Genomic DNA, 18,952 nt, shown 5'->3' with positions numbered 1-18,952 from the left:
GGACGCGGGGGTGGGCGCGGGCGGCGGTGGCGGCGCGGTCCCTGAGGTGGGGGAGGTTCGGAGCTGCTTCCTCCCTCCCTCTCCGCGGTGAGGGGCTGCTCCGGGCTGGGGCGGGGCGGGGCGGTGGTGGGTGCTGGTTGGTGGCCTTGGGCCTTCCCCATGCGGCCCGGGCTTTCGGTCAGGCTGGACTCCCCCTGGGTGATCCCTGGGGCGGCAGCCTGAGGGAGGTTGTGCTCCCCTCCTGGTCGGGCCTGTGCCTGCTTTGGGTGCTGGGCTAGCTGGAGGGCTGCTAAAAGTGCACCGGTGAGTGGATTTTGTTGCTGTCTCTAGGCTTCTGCGATGCCACAGTTAAGGTCAGGGAGGGTGGTGGCTGTCGGCGAGGTGAAGTCGGCTAACTGGATGGTGACCAAGCCGAGCTCTCTGGGTGTGCGGGTAGGACGTGAGCCGGAGAAGAAGTCAGTAGTCAAGCAGAGTCCTCACCTGGCACCAGAGAGGAAAGCTGAGCAGCCCTTATCTTCCTCTCTGCAACCTGCCGTCCTCTCCGGTGTTCCCTGTGAGCAATTTGCTCCTCTTACACCAGTGCAGAAGGAGCAAGGTGAGGGGAGCCAGAAAGTCCCAGGTGAAAAAAACAAGGGGAGACAGCGCAGGGAGGCTGCCAGAAGCAAAAAGGGAGTAGCTCTGCCAATTTCAGACACTGCTGTGTGTGAAGATTGGCAGGCAGCGACCACGGCTGCAGCAACATGCTGGGAAGAGACTGTAAGGAGAGGGACAGGACAAGGTCAACAGCTATTTTTCTCAGGAACTACTTTGCAAAATAAATTGTCAACAGGGATTGAAAGGAAAGAACATCGCTCAGAAGGACTGAATGTCTCAAGTTTCCAGGAGAGTTCAGGTAGCTCAGGAAAAAAAGGCAAATATTCCTTCATGGAAATAAAATTACAAATCCCATCCTCAGAGGAAGAAATTCAGAGTGCAGAGAAACATGATGTTTCCTGTTTGCTGGGACCAGAGGTTCTGCAACCCAGAAAGGGCACATGTAGTACTGAAATGAAAACCAGTGACTCTGTAATGATACTGAAAATGCAAATCCCAGATCTTAATGTGAATCTGGAGACTCCAGAATCCTTGTCTGAACCAAAACCTCAGGAAGAGGTAGATATGCCAGAGAAGTTGGATGAGTGTTCTTTAATTGGATCAAGAAGGCCGGGGACACAGGAGAAAGGAAACGGATGCTTGAGCAAGAAAGGTGGGACATCTTTGATGAAACCAAAACTACAAGGTCCCAGAGAGAGGGATACAACTGCCTTGCTAGAACATACACAGTGTCCAGAGTCCAAGGAAGGAGCCGTGAGTCTGGGGAAGAGGGCCAGAAAAACACTGGTGTCACAGCGTCTACAGGGTCTAAGTAGCCGAGAACAGCCAACAGCAGGAGGACAGGTGTGCAATTGTTGCACGAAAGAAGAGCCGCAGAGCTCAAACCCTCAGAAAGGAGCAGGCAGCCCGCAGGAAAGTGGTAAGCACTTGTGCCTCATTGTAGGGTGCAGAATGTGGGCTCCCAGGACAAGGGACTGGTGCTGTAGTAAGACCACATTAGAAGGTGAAAAAAAGAGATAATTTTTATTTTGCAGTTGGGGGGGGGACACAAAGTCATGGGGGCAGGAAGGAGTGACCTATACTCTTATCTTGAAGTGGGTGGCTGCTGACTTAGCTCAACAAGTGTAGAGATAAGAGTTGGGATCTTTGCAATACTGTGAAACCAGTCTTAGAAGAAAACAGATTTTTAGGAAGAGGAAACGCTTTCCTTGAAGAAGAAAAGCAGTTATTTTGTACAGAGAGGAGACCACATATCCTTTTGGGGGTGGGGAGGAAGGGGTATCGGCAGCAACAGGCCCCAAGTAAATAATTTTTTTTCCCCCTAAAATATGGTCTGTTGATTTATGTGTAGAAGGTCAGGGCCAAGCAGGAAAGAAGGCAGTAGTTTCAGCAAAGCCAAAATAAAAGTCAGTTCTTGAGTCATCTGTGTATTATTTGATTTTTTTTTCATATGTATCGTGCTGTCTTGTTTTAGTGCTTGCCTTTATAGAATGCTGGGTTTTGTTTCCAGAACTTTTTGCTTTTTAGTTGTTACTCTCTGCAAAATCCTAAAAAGTGTAGAAACAAAGATTGTATTTTGGTGGTTTAAGAGAGCATTGTATCAAACTGGAACGCTTTTGAAAGAGGATTTTTAAAAGTCTCGTTTTTCTCAGGACAATTGCCTTAAAGGCTTTTTTTTTTTACTTTCAAAGTGGATACATTCACATGACAAATATTTACTGTGTGTTATTATTAATAAATATTTTATCTAGAAACCCTGTTCTGAAAAACTGAGGTATTGAGGTATCTTTTTACTTTGAAAACTAAGATCTAAAAAACCCAACATTCTACTAGTACGTTCTTGAGTCAGATATAGTTTTTTACATAATCTGTATTTGCTCTTAAATGAAGAGTAGTACTTTATAAAAAGGCAAGTCCTGTGGTTTTCTTGGATCTTCTTAAACAGTCTGATACATTTGGTTGGACTGTATATCTGAAAAATTATTATATGCTTATAAACAAGCTTTCCTATTACAGGGAAACTGCTATGTAAACAAAAGATTTTAAGGCTGAATGTGCAAACAGCATTTGCATTTTCTTGCCAGACTTCCTCTAATTTGGTTTTCACCTATGTTTTAAATATACAACTTCCAGTGTCCCTTTGACACCTTAAAGTCTGTTCATCTTTGCATTTTCTGAAGACAAAACATCATTTGTTACTTTAAGTCTGCTAATAGTGCTCAACTGAAAAGAAAAAAAAAAAGGCGAAACTTTACAGAAATGTTTTAGTCTTCCACAGTGTCATGTTCTGTAGTAGCCTTGAATGGTTTTTGTTCTCTTTATAAAATATTGCGATAGGGTAGTGTTTTTCCCTTAGCATATTCATTAATGACACTTCTTTATTCTTAATCAGCAAAGGAAAAATGGAAAGCAATTGAGCAAAACTCCACTACACAGGCTGTGAAGAAGCTTAAGACAGATGGAAACAGATCAGAAGATTCCAAGGAAAAGGAACCTCACTACTCTCTATCTCCTACGTTTGCTACATTAGGTGGGACTCAAAGCAAGAGCTTTCTGTGCCATCCTGTAACAAAAAAGTCTGGTGTGCAGTGTAAAAAAAGGAAACCCAGAATTGATCAAATCAAGTGCTTGCAAAGTTTTAGTGTGACGACAGCTGAAAAAGTCAAAAATGTATCTGCAAACTGTGATGCTGAACATTGCAAAAATGCCTTAAACCATTGTAATGGCTTGCTCTGTGCAACAGAAAAGAATCCATTTGTGAAATTAGAGGCCTGTAATTACATCAACACATTTGTGAAGTCTTCAGCTAGTGGAACTACCAGCAGTTATAAGTTGAGTGGATTCTTCCATGCAGCCCAGAATAAAAGAAATTGTGTTTTTCCTGATGGTACTGTAGAACAGTGTGATATGAGTTGCAGCACTAGCAGAATGCAAAATGAGAAATCACCTGTAAAAGGTGGTTTATTGTTTAATAAAGAAGAAAAAACTCAAAAAGGAGAAGGGTGTTTTTCATGCTGTCGGAGTAAAACCAGTATGTGTTTAAGAGGAAAAAAGTGGAATACTGGTAGAAAGCCTAGAAAAAAGATTAAAATCACTGAGAAATCAGGAGGACAGAATATTTTCACGGACATGGCTAATGAACACAGTGAGTGTGAGTTACAAACAGAAGTGGCAGTTGCCATGTCAAGCTCCTTTGCAGTCTTAGGACTAAATAATCAAGAAGTTACTCTTTCAGCTTCACATGATCATACATCAAATCTTCATACAGGAAAAAATATTCATGAAGCACAGAATATATCAGTCTGGAGAAAGAATAGTGCCAAATTACTTGCATTTGGAGATGGCTTTAAGAAGATATCTGAGCTCTCTGTAATAGCAAAAGGAGAAAATTCAGACAGTGTGGCACATCATTCTGCTGCCTCAGGTAGCCCGAGAGTGCTCACTCAGGACCATGATGTTTCTAATGGTCACAAAAGCAGCATGGATGAAAAATTGAACAAAGTTAATGTGAAATTGCAGCAGTTTACCTGTCAGAGAACAATACCTATGACTGGTAAAAATGTTTCGCCTTTTGAATCTTGTGCCAGGACTTCTGAATGGTTTTGTAAAAATCATGGGTCCATCACAGAAGGAAAAAGACCTTTGAGGGCTGCCTTTGAGGAAAAAAGCAGTGTTAAAGCTGTAGGAAACAGTGCTGCGACTGGGAATTTGAGACAGTTGGATATGCATATGTCATCGGCAGAAATTAACGAAGAATCTACACATAAAATAATGGATCCGAATACTGAATGTCTGACTTCACTTGAAACACCAGAATCCTCTTCTGTGGATATTTATGAGACTTGGAGAATAAGCAATGAAAATGTGGAATCACCAGTTAATATGGATAGAAGTGTTGTGGCTTTTAGCCATGATGATGTGCAAGAAGTTAAAGCAACCTTGAGTTTTACAACAAAACAAAAAGATAAAAATAAAGGAGCTGTAACAAAAAGAAACCTGTGTGTGACAGTCCAGAATGGTACACCTACAGCTAAAAAAAGCAGAATAAACTTCAGCGACAAATCATCAGTAGTGAACCACAAATTTTCTGATTTAAAGCTAATGAAAGTATTAAACACTGGAAACCTGACAAAATTCAAAATTCCTTTATGCAGAAACAAACTTGAATCCAGGAAACTGGAATCTGTCCATTCATTTGAAAGAAAAACCTGCAGTCCACTAGAGCTTCTTGGAAGCACTAGTGTTTCAAGAAGGCAGAAAACAGGTGAAGAGACTTCTTTGGTAAATTCTGAGCCGCAGCCTCTTTCTGTTGCAAGTGACGCGCCATCTACAGCTTCCATGAAGAAAAAAGCAGTTGAGATCAACAGTAAGGACCTTAAGCATGGTAGCCCTGAAAAGCTTTCAAATGAGATGTCTGTGCTCCCTGAACGTTTTTCTTTTTATCCACATCCTTTTCTGGATGGACAGCTAGAGTCATCTGTGCTTGATATTCATGGTACTGAATGTGTACTGAAATCTAATTTTCCTGATCATTCTTGGAATGCAGTTGAACACCCTGTTGCATTAGAAGTAAATGATGGTAGCAAATCAAGAGAGAATCTTTTACAACACAAAAGTCAAAAATTTCCAGATGTTCTTGAAGCATACAAACAAGATGTTCTTGTCATTGATGTAATTCAGGATGACCCTGACCTTTTTGGAACCAATAATGAAGAGGAGCTTGCACCTACAGACTATGAAAATGGTCCTGTGAAGGCATCCTGTACTAGCATCTGCATTAAAGATGATAAGCAGGATCTTAAGACTGAGTATCCTGCTATGTCAGAAAATAGAGATTCGGTAGATGATAATTTTAGGTATGCATATAATTCTTTTTATTACAATAATCCTAAGTACTTTGTTCTCATATCAGTATACTTTGGTTGTAGTGGTCAGACTTTCTTACAGAATTTCACTAATTTCTGAATTGATTTGAAATGTCAAAATTTGACTGAGGTATGACAGTATTCTGAATGCAAATAAATTAATTTGTTCTTCATAAGAGCTAGAATAAGCTCTGAATCAAAGGAAAATGTAGTCCTGAAGAATTGGTTTAGACCAAGTGAAGTGAAATATGAAAGTATAAACAAGTTAATTAAGAGTAATATTATTAATAAATAACAATATTTTAAAATATTTAACTTGATTTGAGATAGCAGATATTCTTTTGAGGGTAGTTTTTTAGTTGTAAAGTGGTGTGATACTTAGAAATGCTTTTTACTTTCTAGGTGTAGCTTATTCTACTGCTGGTTCTGTATGAGTAAATGGTTGTCTCTACAGTAGTATTCCATTCTGCCACTCTCCTTCCCTGCTTTTCTCTTATCCCCAGACATGAGAATAGTTTTCAAATCTGTACTTTGGCTAACAAGTTATAGATGTTTATGATCCTGCATCTTCATTCAGCAAGTTCCTGATGTAAATTATTAGGCATTAATGTTTTTCTGGGTTTTGGGATGATAATAAAAGCCATTGAAGGAGGAAGAGAAGTTTAAAGTATAAATGAACTTTTGTAAAAGAGGTGGTAGACTTTGTGGGATAGATTAAATTGTCAACTCTCTAGTCTGTTTTCTCTTAAAGCTTTGATTCTTGTGTTTAATAAATGAGGTTTAAGATTAGTTTTTTCATCTTATGAAGAAAAACATAAAGCTTAGATAGAAACAGTACAAGATTTTCCTCTGAAGATCAGGGTTTTTTATTGGGAGGGGTGTTTTAATTTTCTTCCTCTGCTCTTTCTGGGTGGCTTTATGTTATCCTTATTTTAAATAATGTTTTAATTATTTTCAACATTGTACCAACTGCATTCTTTTGTTTTTTACTCTCCTTATCCTTTCCCCTTCATTAAACCCATGTTCAGAAGAGGAAAGGAACCTTCTCTGGGGTGCTGAAAAATTTTTTAGACATAAGAATGTAAAACTTTCAGATTTTAATACAATAAAACCTCTGCCAAAACAAGCCTCTGAGGAACAGGGCAAGTCTTTAGTAGGAGCATCTAATTTCTTAAGAAGAAGCTGGGCTGTATCACAGTAAATTTATTAGAATGAGTATTCATTTTGTGCACAGTGTATATGGTATATACACTGTATAACAGAATGAGTATTCACTGTATATTACCCCTGGGTAATAACTGCTGTTCAGAGATGGTTTCCAACTGACTCTGTCCAGACAGCTGTTGCACAGAATGGAAGACTAGCACTTCTGAGCCCTTTACTGCCATAACCAGTATGCAAGTGCAAAGCTTGCCATTTATATAAATACTAACTGAAAATTTTATTGGATCTTGTAAGTACTTTGTAGGGAACACAAATATTCCCTTTAATTAGTAGTGACATTGAATTAGAGTAACATCACAACCATTAGATAGATGAAAACTGAACTTGTTTGAAGTCTGTTTCAGCTTTCTTCCTGGTATCTGCTGAATTTGCTTGCCATCAGCCAAGGAAAATAAAACTGCATGGTTCCTATTTCTTAGAATATCCCATTAATTTGCTAAAGAAGCTGGCAAAATTGTCTGGTTTTGCTTTTTTACCTTCTATAATTTGATGGGAAGTTCATTAGGCAGTGACTAATTGTAGTTGGTAACAGCCAGGAACATATTAATGAACTTAAGATGAGAATATTAAAATAAGGCAATAGACCTTACCACAGTTTTATCAGGTAGCTTACGGAATCACCAGATAATACTAAGAATGGCCAGTTCATACTGTTGTTTTTTATTTTGTTAGTATTTACCAGATACAACTGGGACTTCAACTTTTTTTGGCCAACCAAAAAAAGTGATTAGGCTGGTAGTATTATGCTTACATCACTACATATTTTAAACTAAAATATTGTTTCTGTTAATGTCCTTTTTTTTTCTTTGAAGATATTCTAGACTATTGCATATGTTTTCTTGTTTGGCTTCTTATTTTATGCATACTCAAGTTTTACTTGGTTGGACTATTATTTTGTAACACCACTTCAATCTGTCCACATAGAACAGCAAGTCAGAACTGCATTATTAGAAACAACCTCTACCTTGTATACATATTAGTTTATATGTATGTTTTGTTTAACATTTGGTTAATGTTAGCCATTACACTCTAGATGAATGTAATCTAGGTGATTTTAGGTCGAAGAGCAATGCAAGCACTTACTGGCTGCACATGGTGGTTGTTGCTAAATGGTTTCTTTAACTGTATCATTACATAGCTTTTGTTATTATTTCCCTTAAGATTAATAAGAGCAGGCAGATGATGATAGAAAGAATCTGGATCTTTGCTAAAACTGTTGTAGGCCATATATGCATGGGGGTGGACTTTAGTACATTACTTCCTGGGTACTGATCTTTTAGTCTGTCATTGGTACGGAGCAGACGGAACTGTATTTCTGCTAGCTATAACTAGGCTGGGTTGTTAAAAAGCTTTTTAAAATTTGTTGAGTGTTACTTTTGAGCTTAACAGCATTTAAATTGTATAGGAAATGATTGGTGCCTTAATTTGTGGTGTTCTTCCAACCACAAAAATCTGAGATCTAGCAGCTTGTCAAAACGACAGTTGCTATAATTAAGTAATACTTTTTATTCAAGTTTTATATTGAAACCAAATCACTGAAACTGTGTAAAGGATGTACCAGTTAATTCAGTAACTGACTAGTGTTCACTGGCGGCTATTAGCCACTGTGGATGTGTAACTTTAGTGTGGATCTGTTTAGTTTGAGCTGTGAATTTAAACACAAAAACATGTTTAGCCAATAACACTTTGACTGTCGTCTTTGACTGTCACCTTAAAAGCCAGAAGGGTTTTTTTAGTTCTGAAAATTCAAGGATAATAATTTTTGGCTTCCAAATTTCAGATAACGACAGCACGTGTCCTTCAAAAGCAGAACATACTGATTGCAACAGTGATTGAGGTCCAAAATTCAAATAAGGCTTGTGTGTTCTGGGTTTTTTTAAGCAAACTAACAAAGCGCTCAGCAGCCAAGGAGGGACCTAACCTCTCTGACTTAAAAGTTTCCTAACTACTGTTGTTGTGCTTGTGCATATGCCCAGAACTGATGTCCCTGAGTAAGTAGGACAAACAGGTCCTGTCTCTTAATCCAGGAAGATTCAGAAGATTCAGATTCTTGCTTTTAGGACACTTCTGCATTTTACTGTTTTTCTTTTGAATAAAAAGCCTAAACTTGAATCATTTTTTCATATGCCAAATAGCAAACTGAGCACTGTGGTTTGTGTAACTTGTGCTGTAAAGAGAGATTTGTTTAAACTTAGCAGCAGCATGCAAGAGCATCCCACATTCTGACATGGTCTAGTCTGTCTCCATTTCTAGATCTGTAAAATGTGTTGGCTGCTTCTTGTTCTGTCAGCGCTGCTAGATTTGTCAGACTGGTGACCAAATGCCAATTACTGTAATAAATGTAGTTTTCTGTATCTGTTTTAGGCACCTTCTTTACAAGAACTTGTAAAGTGCTTCTGCAACTACATAATTAGCAGAATCTGGTAAAGATCTAGAAGTGGCTTTTGACCTGTAAATGAAGATTTTGGTCTCTTGATGCCGTTAAATGTTTTCAGTTTTAAGCAATGTTTATGAAGAAGACAGCTTTCTGGAACTGTCTGCACTGCAGTTTTACAAAAAAGAAAGTCAATTGTTGGTGGAGGCAAAATCACTTAAACTTTACATTTCACATAAAATGTGGGGAAGAGAGGAAATAAGCCTACAGAGAGCTTGCCTCAAATAAAAATCCGTCTCATCTCTGCAAACTTGCTGTAACTTAAACTCTGCTTCTTAATGTATCTCCTGTATATACATAGATTATCTGTGCCTGAATGTTTGTATAGTTCCAAGTTATGCATACCAGGGAGCTTTTTCATTTCCACTAGGTTGTTGCAAATTTTCATTGTTCCATTTTGCTAGGCAGCTTGGTCTCATTGTACTTGGTGTCATTCACCATCTGTGACGATGTTGTTATTTAATATATTGTATATATAACATTTTAATATGTATTTTTACCTTGTGAGCTTTTCTAAGGAGAAATACTTATTTTTTTCCCAACTTATCTTTAAAATAGGTGGAGTAAGTATCTTTCTATGAACAAAGGGTTTTGTTACTCTTTGAGATTCATTGTTATGCAAATTGCCTTGAATATGAAATGACTATAAATCACATTTTTTAGAAACTGATGAATTGGCTCATTAGCACAGTATTTCCATAATTTGTTATACAGAGAAGGTTTCCCTTCTCAGTATTTTAGGCAAAGGTGAAATGAGATAATGAGCTTTTACTGACAACTTTTGGGATTTGAAATGTCTTGGTTTTACTTGACATATATCTATATATCTGTATATCTATAAGGATGCACATAAGAAAGCCAAAAGAGAGAGTGAAGAACAATCTTACAACAGTGTGTTGTACATAAGGTTTCTGTTCATAGCTAAAAGTATTACTGAGAACTTTAATTTTACATAACTCATTAGATTCATTCTGCTTTTGTGCAAGATGGAAGTCTTAAATACAATTTCTGTTCAAAACAGACACGTTACCATACAAGAATCTGGAATGTCAAATGATACTGAAAATTCCTGTAATTGGGTGCTAAAAGGTAAGAGTTTTTTGAGATTTTTGATGCGTAATCAAGCGAAGAAAGTAACCACAAAGATGTTCAGTGCCAAAACCTAGGTTTTCTACTTTCCACATAAAAAGAGGACTTGCCAATTTGGTAATATATTTTATTGTAAAAGCGACTTGTTTCTCAATGCATACAAAATGGATGTCTTTTGAAATGGTACAAACCTGAGCCTTACAGGGAACATCTACTTCTCTGTAGTACTTGTCTGTTTGTAGTACTGGGGTTCATTTTGGGGTTTTGGTTGTAGTTTGTTTAACAGCTCTTTGATACTTCAGGCAAGGAATTCCGTTAGTTGATGAGATGATAGTAAGACACTCAGTACTGTGATGCTGCTTTGGAGTCTCACTCATAATCTCACTCCATTGTTCTCTTGTATTGGTCAACAGACAGAATTATATAATAGTTTTTTTTCCAGGTTGTACTTCTGTTTGTTGCGTATGCTATGCACATTCCTCTGACAAACTGTTTCGGTTTTTGAGGATGCTTATTCATTTTAGAAAGTATACTTCTGACTTAGTGGTTTTTTCTTCCTATTTTAAGCAGAACAGTCCTATTAGCCAGCATTTGAATATGATTTGTTTTGTTTTCTACAGCTCACATACAGACCTGCTATGCAAGGTATGTCTGATGTGAAAGGTTCTGTTAAATAGGTTGGAGGAACAGGATTTTGACTTTGAACAGAAGCCCTTTACTGAGACAATGGCGACGGCACAGAGTGCTGAGCCTGGTTTTGAACGTTCTCAGTGTTTCCCTTTCTGGTGTCTGGCGCTCTGCTATTATGTACTGATTTTGCTACAGGCTGGAAAGGTGTCTGTGATGCTACCTCTTGTGCTTTTCGTATGCATGTGTTATGTTCGTGTAGAAAGAGTGAGTGGTTTGGGCAGATGCAGCCTTCTGGAGAAAAAGGTGTGAATAGTAACTATTCGGGGGAGAGAGAGTTTCAGGCTTCAGTGATTAGAAGGCAAAATAAAAGGTAGCGTGGGTTTAAAAGGTCGGACACCAAGAAATAGACACAAGTTCCCTGAGGAGGAGTAGGGAGAAAGTACACAGTTAGGCCTCTGGTGATGTAATGAGCCAAAGGGGCCTGTGCCCTGGCATCTGCAGTACTGAGATGATTGAAACCAAACCTGAGAGCAAGTCCTATATTATTTAGTAACTTCTGCATTTTCTTAGACTGTTTGTTGGTTTCTTTCATGTTCTAACCAAGTTTGAGGTTTAGAGTCTTTAAGTCTTTTTTCTGGTGCTTCAAATAAAGAAAAAGGTTTAAGTAGGTCCTTCTTCCCAGATCTGAGAAGCTTCGGATCACATCACACTCTTACATTAATATGCATGTGGTAACTTATGTTTGATGTATGACTTTTTTTAAAAAGACCTCTACAGAACAAAAGAAAGGTGCATGGCTTTGGTAATTACTGACAATTTATGTATTTATTTAGAAATACTGTTACTGCTTTGGTGTCTTGTGTCACATAGTGAGTTCATGGCTGTTTGTCTCAGTGGCTTCACAGTCTAAGAAGGGCAACAAATACTACAGCTAATGTATTCTGGATGACATCAATCCTCTTCATCTTTCAGGTGGAAATCTTATGTACATTGTCTTCACGCAGATGTGTCTTGTACTGATGATCATACAGAGACCAGTGACTAGAAGATAAAAGCCTTTCCAATAATAATCTGATCCTTTCTTCCTGTATCTGGACAACGCAGTGCAGTTGAAATTCATTCATGTGCTCTAATGAAATAGTGAATTTCTTTTCTATGTAGAACTCTTCTGTTGTACATAAACAGCTGCTTCAGAAAGCTGCAGTCAGGTGTTCTGTTCATTTCCTGTGGCATCTGCAAAAGGTGCTGAAATTTCCTGACACTGGATTCTCATTGAGTTTACTGTATTACAGGAATTTGGAGTTTCTCAGAGCTATCTATATTTAGTTCAGGGTTGCATTGTGTCATTACAATTAGCATATCCCCTTCTCCAGCAAAGACAAAGTCTTTATTTGCTTAGCAAATTACCATAGCTATCCTTGGCTGTGTTTTAATAACAAAGCTTAACTGAATTTCTAAATTATTGAATTCAGTATTATATAAATAAAACTGTTGTACTGTTCTACAGGGACTATTAAAGAACATATAGCTTGGATAGAATTTTAATTGCAGATTCAGTTTAATACTTATTTGAAATAGTTCATGTTTTAAAGGTGAAGTAATTTTACATATAAATTTCATATTTAGGGAGTCCTAGGAGTTCTTAAATGTCATTAGTATTAAGGCTTCATAATATTTAGGAAATAAAAGCTCTATTGTCTTTTAGCATGGGAAACGCGTAAAGTAATGTGTTTATACATTTTCAGCTACAGATATTAAAACCCACAACTCCTCTAGAGGAAGCAGTCCTTTGGGAGGTGTTACTGAGGGCTTTCTTGAAGATGGGCAAATGAGAGAACTAGATGAACTTCTGAAGAGTTATGACGTGGATGAAAAGGTACTGAGAAATCATGCTTTCTGTCACTAAATAGTTTAAAAAAAATTATAGTCCATGTAATTGGATTATTTTAATTACCGGTGCTGTTTTATCAACAACATTTTTAATTTCCTGTAATAAAAAAGAATATTAGTGTTTCGTAGATTACTGTGCTATTGACAATGTAAGTTTTGCTTGACAGAACATGTTTTATAATTTGTCACTAATAATTCATCTTCAAATTTGAAATGAAACAAGCTACTGTTGCATCAGCTGCACAGCCATCACGCGTCCAAAGAGAATAATTTTGTGGCTCATTACTTGGGCAGAAGGGCCATTACATTAACATACTGACTTCATGACGGTTCAGAGGGAACGTTAAGCCATTTTCTTGCTCACTGACTTTATCTGACCTTTCTACTCTCTCTGTCCTCATTCCCTAGATAATGAGTCTAGGTCTTTTAAGACTTGCTGAAGTTCTATACAATTTACTTCTTTGATAATGAATTGGAATTTACATCTCACTGCCACTCAGACATAGCAGCTTACCATTTTCCACCACTGTGCCATTTTTGTCCCTGACCTGTAAGGCAGGGTAAAAGGGTCTGTCAAATAGTATAGGTTACTGGAGGTGTAGTACTTGTTGCAGTATTGCCAGGTCAGTCCCAGTTGGGCTACTTTGTAGTGTTGTGGCTTTATGAAATCAGTGTCCTAATGTTTGCTGTTCTGTGCTGTGTTGGACAACAATAAATATGTACAACTAATCTCACTCAAACCTCAAACTTAACCAAACTTAAGCCACCAAATACATGCCACAGCCCTAAACTTACTGCTGTATCTGGATGGAAAACTAGCTGTGTCGGCCTGGAGAGGGAGTGGAATAGCAGAACACTTGTTGCAAGTATTCTACCGTTTGGGGTCATTTTTTGTGTTGGCTTTTTTTTTTTTTTAATGTCTTTTCCAACTAATAATGCTGCGAGAAGGACAAAAACTAACCATGGAAAAAACCCTAAAAATAATTGGGGAGCTAGTAAAACGAATTTTGGAAATCCAGTGAGGGCATGTCCATGTCTAATTCTTTGGCTGTTGTGAATTTGTTTTATAATGTGAAACAATTTAATAATTGGACATGAATAATGAACAAAACAAAACCAGGATTCTATGACTTTGTTCTATATCAGTCCTTTCAGATTCTCACCCCTAAATATGTTAGGCGCTGTCTTTTTTTCTCCGTATCTTTGGGGACTTTTTTACTTACACACCATGGTCCACAACTGAGCAAAAGCTGATTTCTCCTCAGTACAGCTTTACATTTTCATTAAATGATGGAATGTCTTTTGTGGGTTTCTACGCATGTGTCAGGTGCAGTTGAAACTGGGCAGTGGCCTAAAAATTGCTGGGATTGTTAGTGGGAGCAAAGAGTAGTGAAGATAATCATGTCACCTTTTTTCCAATTAAAATCACAATTTTAAAGATCACAGAGTATAATGGCAGTGTGTCCATTTAAAAAGATGGTCTAAGAGTAACCGTACAGTCCAAATTACAGTTTTTACAGTCAAGACTATTTCATCACACCTTCCAACCATCACCAACAATTTTAAGTCTGTAGTGTAAAGCATAAAAGTAGTACTTTGCTGTATCCGAAAGTACATTTGAAATATCTTCACAGTTCAGGTTTGCAGATGGAGTACCTGATGTTAAACAAGAAAAGAAGGGTGAAGCTGAAAAAAGGTATATATACTGTGTCCTTCATGTAACCTGTGATGTTCCCCAGTTACTGTACAAATGAAATGTGATGTCTTGCTGAAACACTGTCAGCATTTTAGCTCAGTTTTTCGATGTTGTTCTGACTGTGATGAAGAAAATAAATATGTGAAATAATATAATTTCCCTGTGGAAGGTACAAGCCAAGTGTAGTCATTGCCTGACAGGACAATAGAGGTTACTTTGTCCTCTGGCTGGTGACAAAGTATATCCACTTTATGCCAGTGTCTCTCCTTGGCATCTCAGTGTGGGTATAGCATAAGATACATTTCCAGCCACAATAGCACTTTAGAACTTTTAAAAAAAAACAAATCTGTGAAACTTTCAGCTTTCTTTTCTGCCTCTTGGGACTTTCTAAACTGATGAAAGAATTGAAAGATCTCATTCAAATCCAGGCTGACAAATACTTGAACAGCAATAGAAAAAGGCACTTAAAAACTTGGCATGTGGAGTTAAGCACGTGTTTTACTGTTCTGCTAGCTTCAAGCTTTGCTTACAGTGTTTATTATACATACCAAGTGTCAGACTAAGAAACTTTCATTCAAACTCAGCCCAAAAATGAAGCAGAATAAGACTTTGTAGAAAAATGGTACTTAACTGATGGAATGCTGAAGTAATTAGAAGAGAAATAACAGAGTCATTTTCACAATAATCAAGAAACCTTAGCTGTCATAGAAGAGGGTATTGCTTTTTTCCAGCATCAGACACAGTTCTGTGACAGACTTGAAGTGTACCAGAATTCCATTAAATGGAATATTGCATCTTTTCATTAATCCACTAGAGAGGTCCAAGATCCTCCTTCTGGTAAAATACCTGTTAAAATTTATCTTAGTAGCATAAATAGTTCATCATGCTATAGAATAAGTAGATTATGCTGGATAAAATATGTTTGTGCAAGTGATACTGCATTACTTCCTTAGCTGAAATGCAGCACTCTCTGCGGTTAGAGAAGAGGCATTTATTCCTTCATTTGAAGTCAAGCTATTCTCTCTAGTTTTACTCAAAAACGTCACCATTGCAAAGTTTCATCTAGAAGAAAACATAGTTACTGTTGTTATTTAGCAAACTCTACTTCTAGTGATGTTGTTACTTAAAAAAATAAATTGATTGTAGAGCTATATAGTTCACAGTTCCTGGCAAAATTGTGTGTAGTTTCATGTCTAGATTAAAAAGAGAGCTGAGATTGTTGTCCTGCAGGTAAGCTGCTATGAAAATCCTGTTGTGTCAGATCTGAGGCCAGCATCACAAGGAAGCATAAAAAAATTTTACATGGTAACTTGAAAATTCTGAGTACCTAGATCTGCAGATTTTTTTCCTCTGGGGACCAATACAATACATGGACTAGAATAAAAATAAATATTGATATTGAAGAATTTGGGTTTATTAGATAGAATTTATTCTTCTCTGCCATAGCATTTTTATTTCAAACTATATTAAAAACAGCCTGCAATTTAGGAAAGACTTGAATTATCCTGGCTATGAGAACTATTAAATAGCTAGAATGTGCCCCTTATAGGGGATATCAAGTCTATTTCTGTCTCCAAACCACAAGCAGGCTGAAATGTCCTTTGTACTGAACCTAGATTCTTAATTGAAGTGGGAAGGGAAGGAAAAGCTCATGAAACGGGATTATTTTTTTCTGTGGCTTTATTTACAAATAAGAAAGAGATTACAGAAGTATTTTGCTACTGATATTTGTAGCTTATTTTGGAAAACATCACATTTTAGTAGTTTAAGTACCTGGAATGTACATATTTGGAAATAGTTAAAGGCAGAAGTGTCTTTAATTGAAGATCCCTTTGAAATTGCCTAAATCTTCTGCTGGGTAGAGGCAGTTATTAGGAAAGAAAACAGTGGGCTCTTCAAATGTAATTTCAAAAGCTTTGTGGATTACTTCTTTGGCAGATATTACATAACAGACTACTGAAAAGTAGGTGCTTCTTCAGAGGTGACAGAAATCGTCTCGGTCTTCGTGTCAGTATAGTGAAAAAAAACAGAAGAGGTTCACGGGTTCCTTTTCTACTTAATTATTGTATTTCATGTACTTACACTTTAGAACAGAATAATCTCAGCTAAGATCGTAATCAGATTGGACCAGGCAATGAGGGTATGAAAGTAAAGTTGTTGGGACTGCTAGCTATTTAAATTTACAGCAAGTTTTTAAGTGTTGTATAAGTTGTTGAAGAAATTCTCATCTTTTATACCCTTAATCCCCATTTTTAGGTGTTTAGCGTATGGGAGAAGCATCTGCTTGATATGGTTGAATAAGTTTTTGTTTTTTTAATATTCAACAGTGACTGTAAATACAAAAATCTTGTGAACTGTGAATTGCTATCAGGATTTCCATTACCTGCCCCAAATGTAAATGTCTTCAGTGAAGCTACAGCGATGAAACCCAGGACAAATGGTATCGTATACTGCATTGGTTCACCCTCCAGAATTTATTTTTGCATGTGTTTTATTTACATACTAAATCTTAAGGAATTTCTTCAATTCCTGAAGGCATTAGCTGCTATCTGTTTTAGTTTGCATACACAGAAGCAAAAATGCAAGCTCTCATATGATAGGTTAGTGAGGTTTGTTGGGTTGGGTTTTTTAGCAGAATCCTGTTTGATAGGGTCAAATAGCAATCATTCTGTCCTGGTATTTATGGTTCTCAGATACTTTACTGGTACAACAATGCCTGCAGTCTTAGTATTTTGATGTGTTGTGTTTGAGCCATGTTATTAGCAAGTAATTTTTTTTTCTTTATTTGTGGTCAGAGAATGTGACTGCAGATTTTCTTGGTTGTTATCTGTCAGCAAAACTTGGATAAGGGATTTTCCCACCTTGCCGGAGGTCAGAACTTGTTGTTTATGCCAGTTCAAATGTTTGTGAGGTATTCACTAGATTGGATCAAGGAAATTATCTAGATTTAATAAGCAGCACTTCATTTTGACCTGGTATATTTCACACCTGGGATGGTGTCTTAAGTGTCTCTGCCACCAGAGAAATCATAGCGTAATGGAACTGTAGTCAAAGTTTCCTTCTCTTTTCTCTGCACATAACAACTCTAACATTTAGCCATACATAAATGTGTAGTTTCATTTGTCGTACATGGTAGAGAAAAACAGGAGTTGATTACTTATGGATAGATACTGCATTCTGTTTCTTTGCAACAGCTGTTTTGGGAATTAATGTTTTTAGAATTATTAGTTAATATGGATCTTCATAAACATGGGTCTCCTGAATTGACATCAGTGGCAGAGTTTCTTGCTTAGTCTCAAATTATACTGCCATTCTTTATGGAGTTGAAAATTTGAACTTTTATCTTCCATTAACATTATTCATTTTTCAGAGAAAGAAATCTGTTATCAATAATAATTAAAGTTCTAAAACCAAGTTTCCTGGTTAAGAAACCAGTAACTGACATTAGGCTTAAGCTTGATACTGCACTGCTTAAATCATTGGGTATGAAAGGTTTTATTTCAATTCTGGAAAAATAGTTTAAATTTATGCATAGTGATGTGGGAATGCAAAGATTACTGATAAAGTGTGCGGGGGGGTTCCTTTTGAAATAAAAACTTTTGGATATTTTTATTCCATTTCTTTTCTTATCTCTGTAAGTTAGATTAGAAACCTTGGATAAAGTAATGAAGTTTTTAATTTAAATGTGCTTACTCTTGAAGTTTGTGTAAAGTCTGAGTCTTAGGATAATTAAGAAAACTGTAACTTAAATTACTGGCTTTATATTATATTAATCAAATTTTCATTAATCATTGCTGTGACTTGAAGGAACTATAAATATAAAGGAAAATAAGATAAATGAGAGCGATTTCAGTATGATTCGTTTTATTGCATGTTCCATTTATTGCCCTCATCCTAATTTTTAGATTACAGATTTTCAGAAAAAAGTCCTTTACTGCCATTGCAAAATTATGGAGATTTGGAGCCATGGAAGATGGAAAAAAATGCAGTTGTGAGTTGTTAAATCCTTAATGATTACTGATCCTTTGGCACTCATTTTGTTATGGATATTCAGACAACTCTACGTATATATAGTAAAAAATAATCAATCTATGTATGTTTATGTTTCTACTCCTCTGAAGATATTAACACTGAGCAAATACAATTTATGAGAACAAAATCAATAATGAGGGGATAGCTACTCACAGTGGAGCTTTGTTGATTTCTATTTCCAGCTTAAGCAAAATCAAATAATGCTTTTTGCTTTATTGTTTTGGTAAAACTGAAAAGGAGGCAAGGTTTCACATGTTTAAGACAGACTACATTATCCATTATGCTGGGCACTAAAAAAGGGTAAAGGAAATTGATGTCCCAGAATTCCCAGACTGTTACCCAGAGCCATGCAGGAGTTTGTCACCTTTCTTCCTCCTCTCTACTCATTGTCCGTCTCATTTAGCAGTTCTTGCATTCTGTGGTCTTCAAGACAGATTTTTGTTGTGTTAGACATTAACAGGACATGACAAGGGATTGATCTGGTCTGCTTTGAAATGC

General features: G+C 37.1%; 1 protein-coding gene across 1 annotated transcript in view; it reads left to right on the top strand.

Moving 5' to 3' along the window:
• The window catches only part of TOPAZ1 (testis and ovary specific PAZ domain containing 1), an 85,270-nt gene that overhangs the window by 43,850 nt on the left and 22,468 nt on the right, over positions 1-18,952 (top strand). Inside the window, exons 3-8 of the mRNA XM_009886807.1 lie at positions 331-595; positions 1,094-1,513; positions 2,987-3,124; positions 3,863-5,450; positions 10,139-10,206; positions 12,582-12,712. Of these exons, the coding sequence (XP_009885109.1) occupies positions 331-595; positions 1,094-1,513; positions 2,987-3,124; positions 3,863-5,450; positions 10,139-10,206; positions 12,582-12,712 (2,610 nt within the window). The remainder of the gene's footprint in view (positions 1-330; positions 596-1,093; positions 1,514-2,986; positions 3,125-3,862; positions 5,451-10,138; positions 10,207-12,581; positions 12,713-18,952) is intronic.

Source organism: Charadrius vociferus, unplaced genomic scaffold, assembly GCF_000708025.1.
Source record: "Charadrius vociferus isolate BGI_N301 unplaced genomic scaffold, ASM70802v2 scaffold106, whole genome shotgun sequence".
NCBI lineage: Eukaryota > Metazoa > Chordata > Aves > Charadriiformes > Charadriidae > Charadrius > Charadrius vociferus.
The sequence above is the reverse complement of the archived record's forward strand: the minus strand, read 5'-3'. Positions and strand labels throughout refer to the sequence as shown.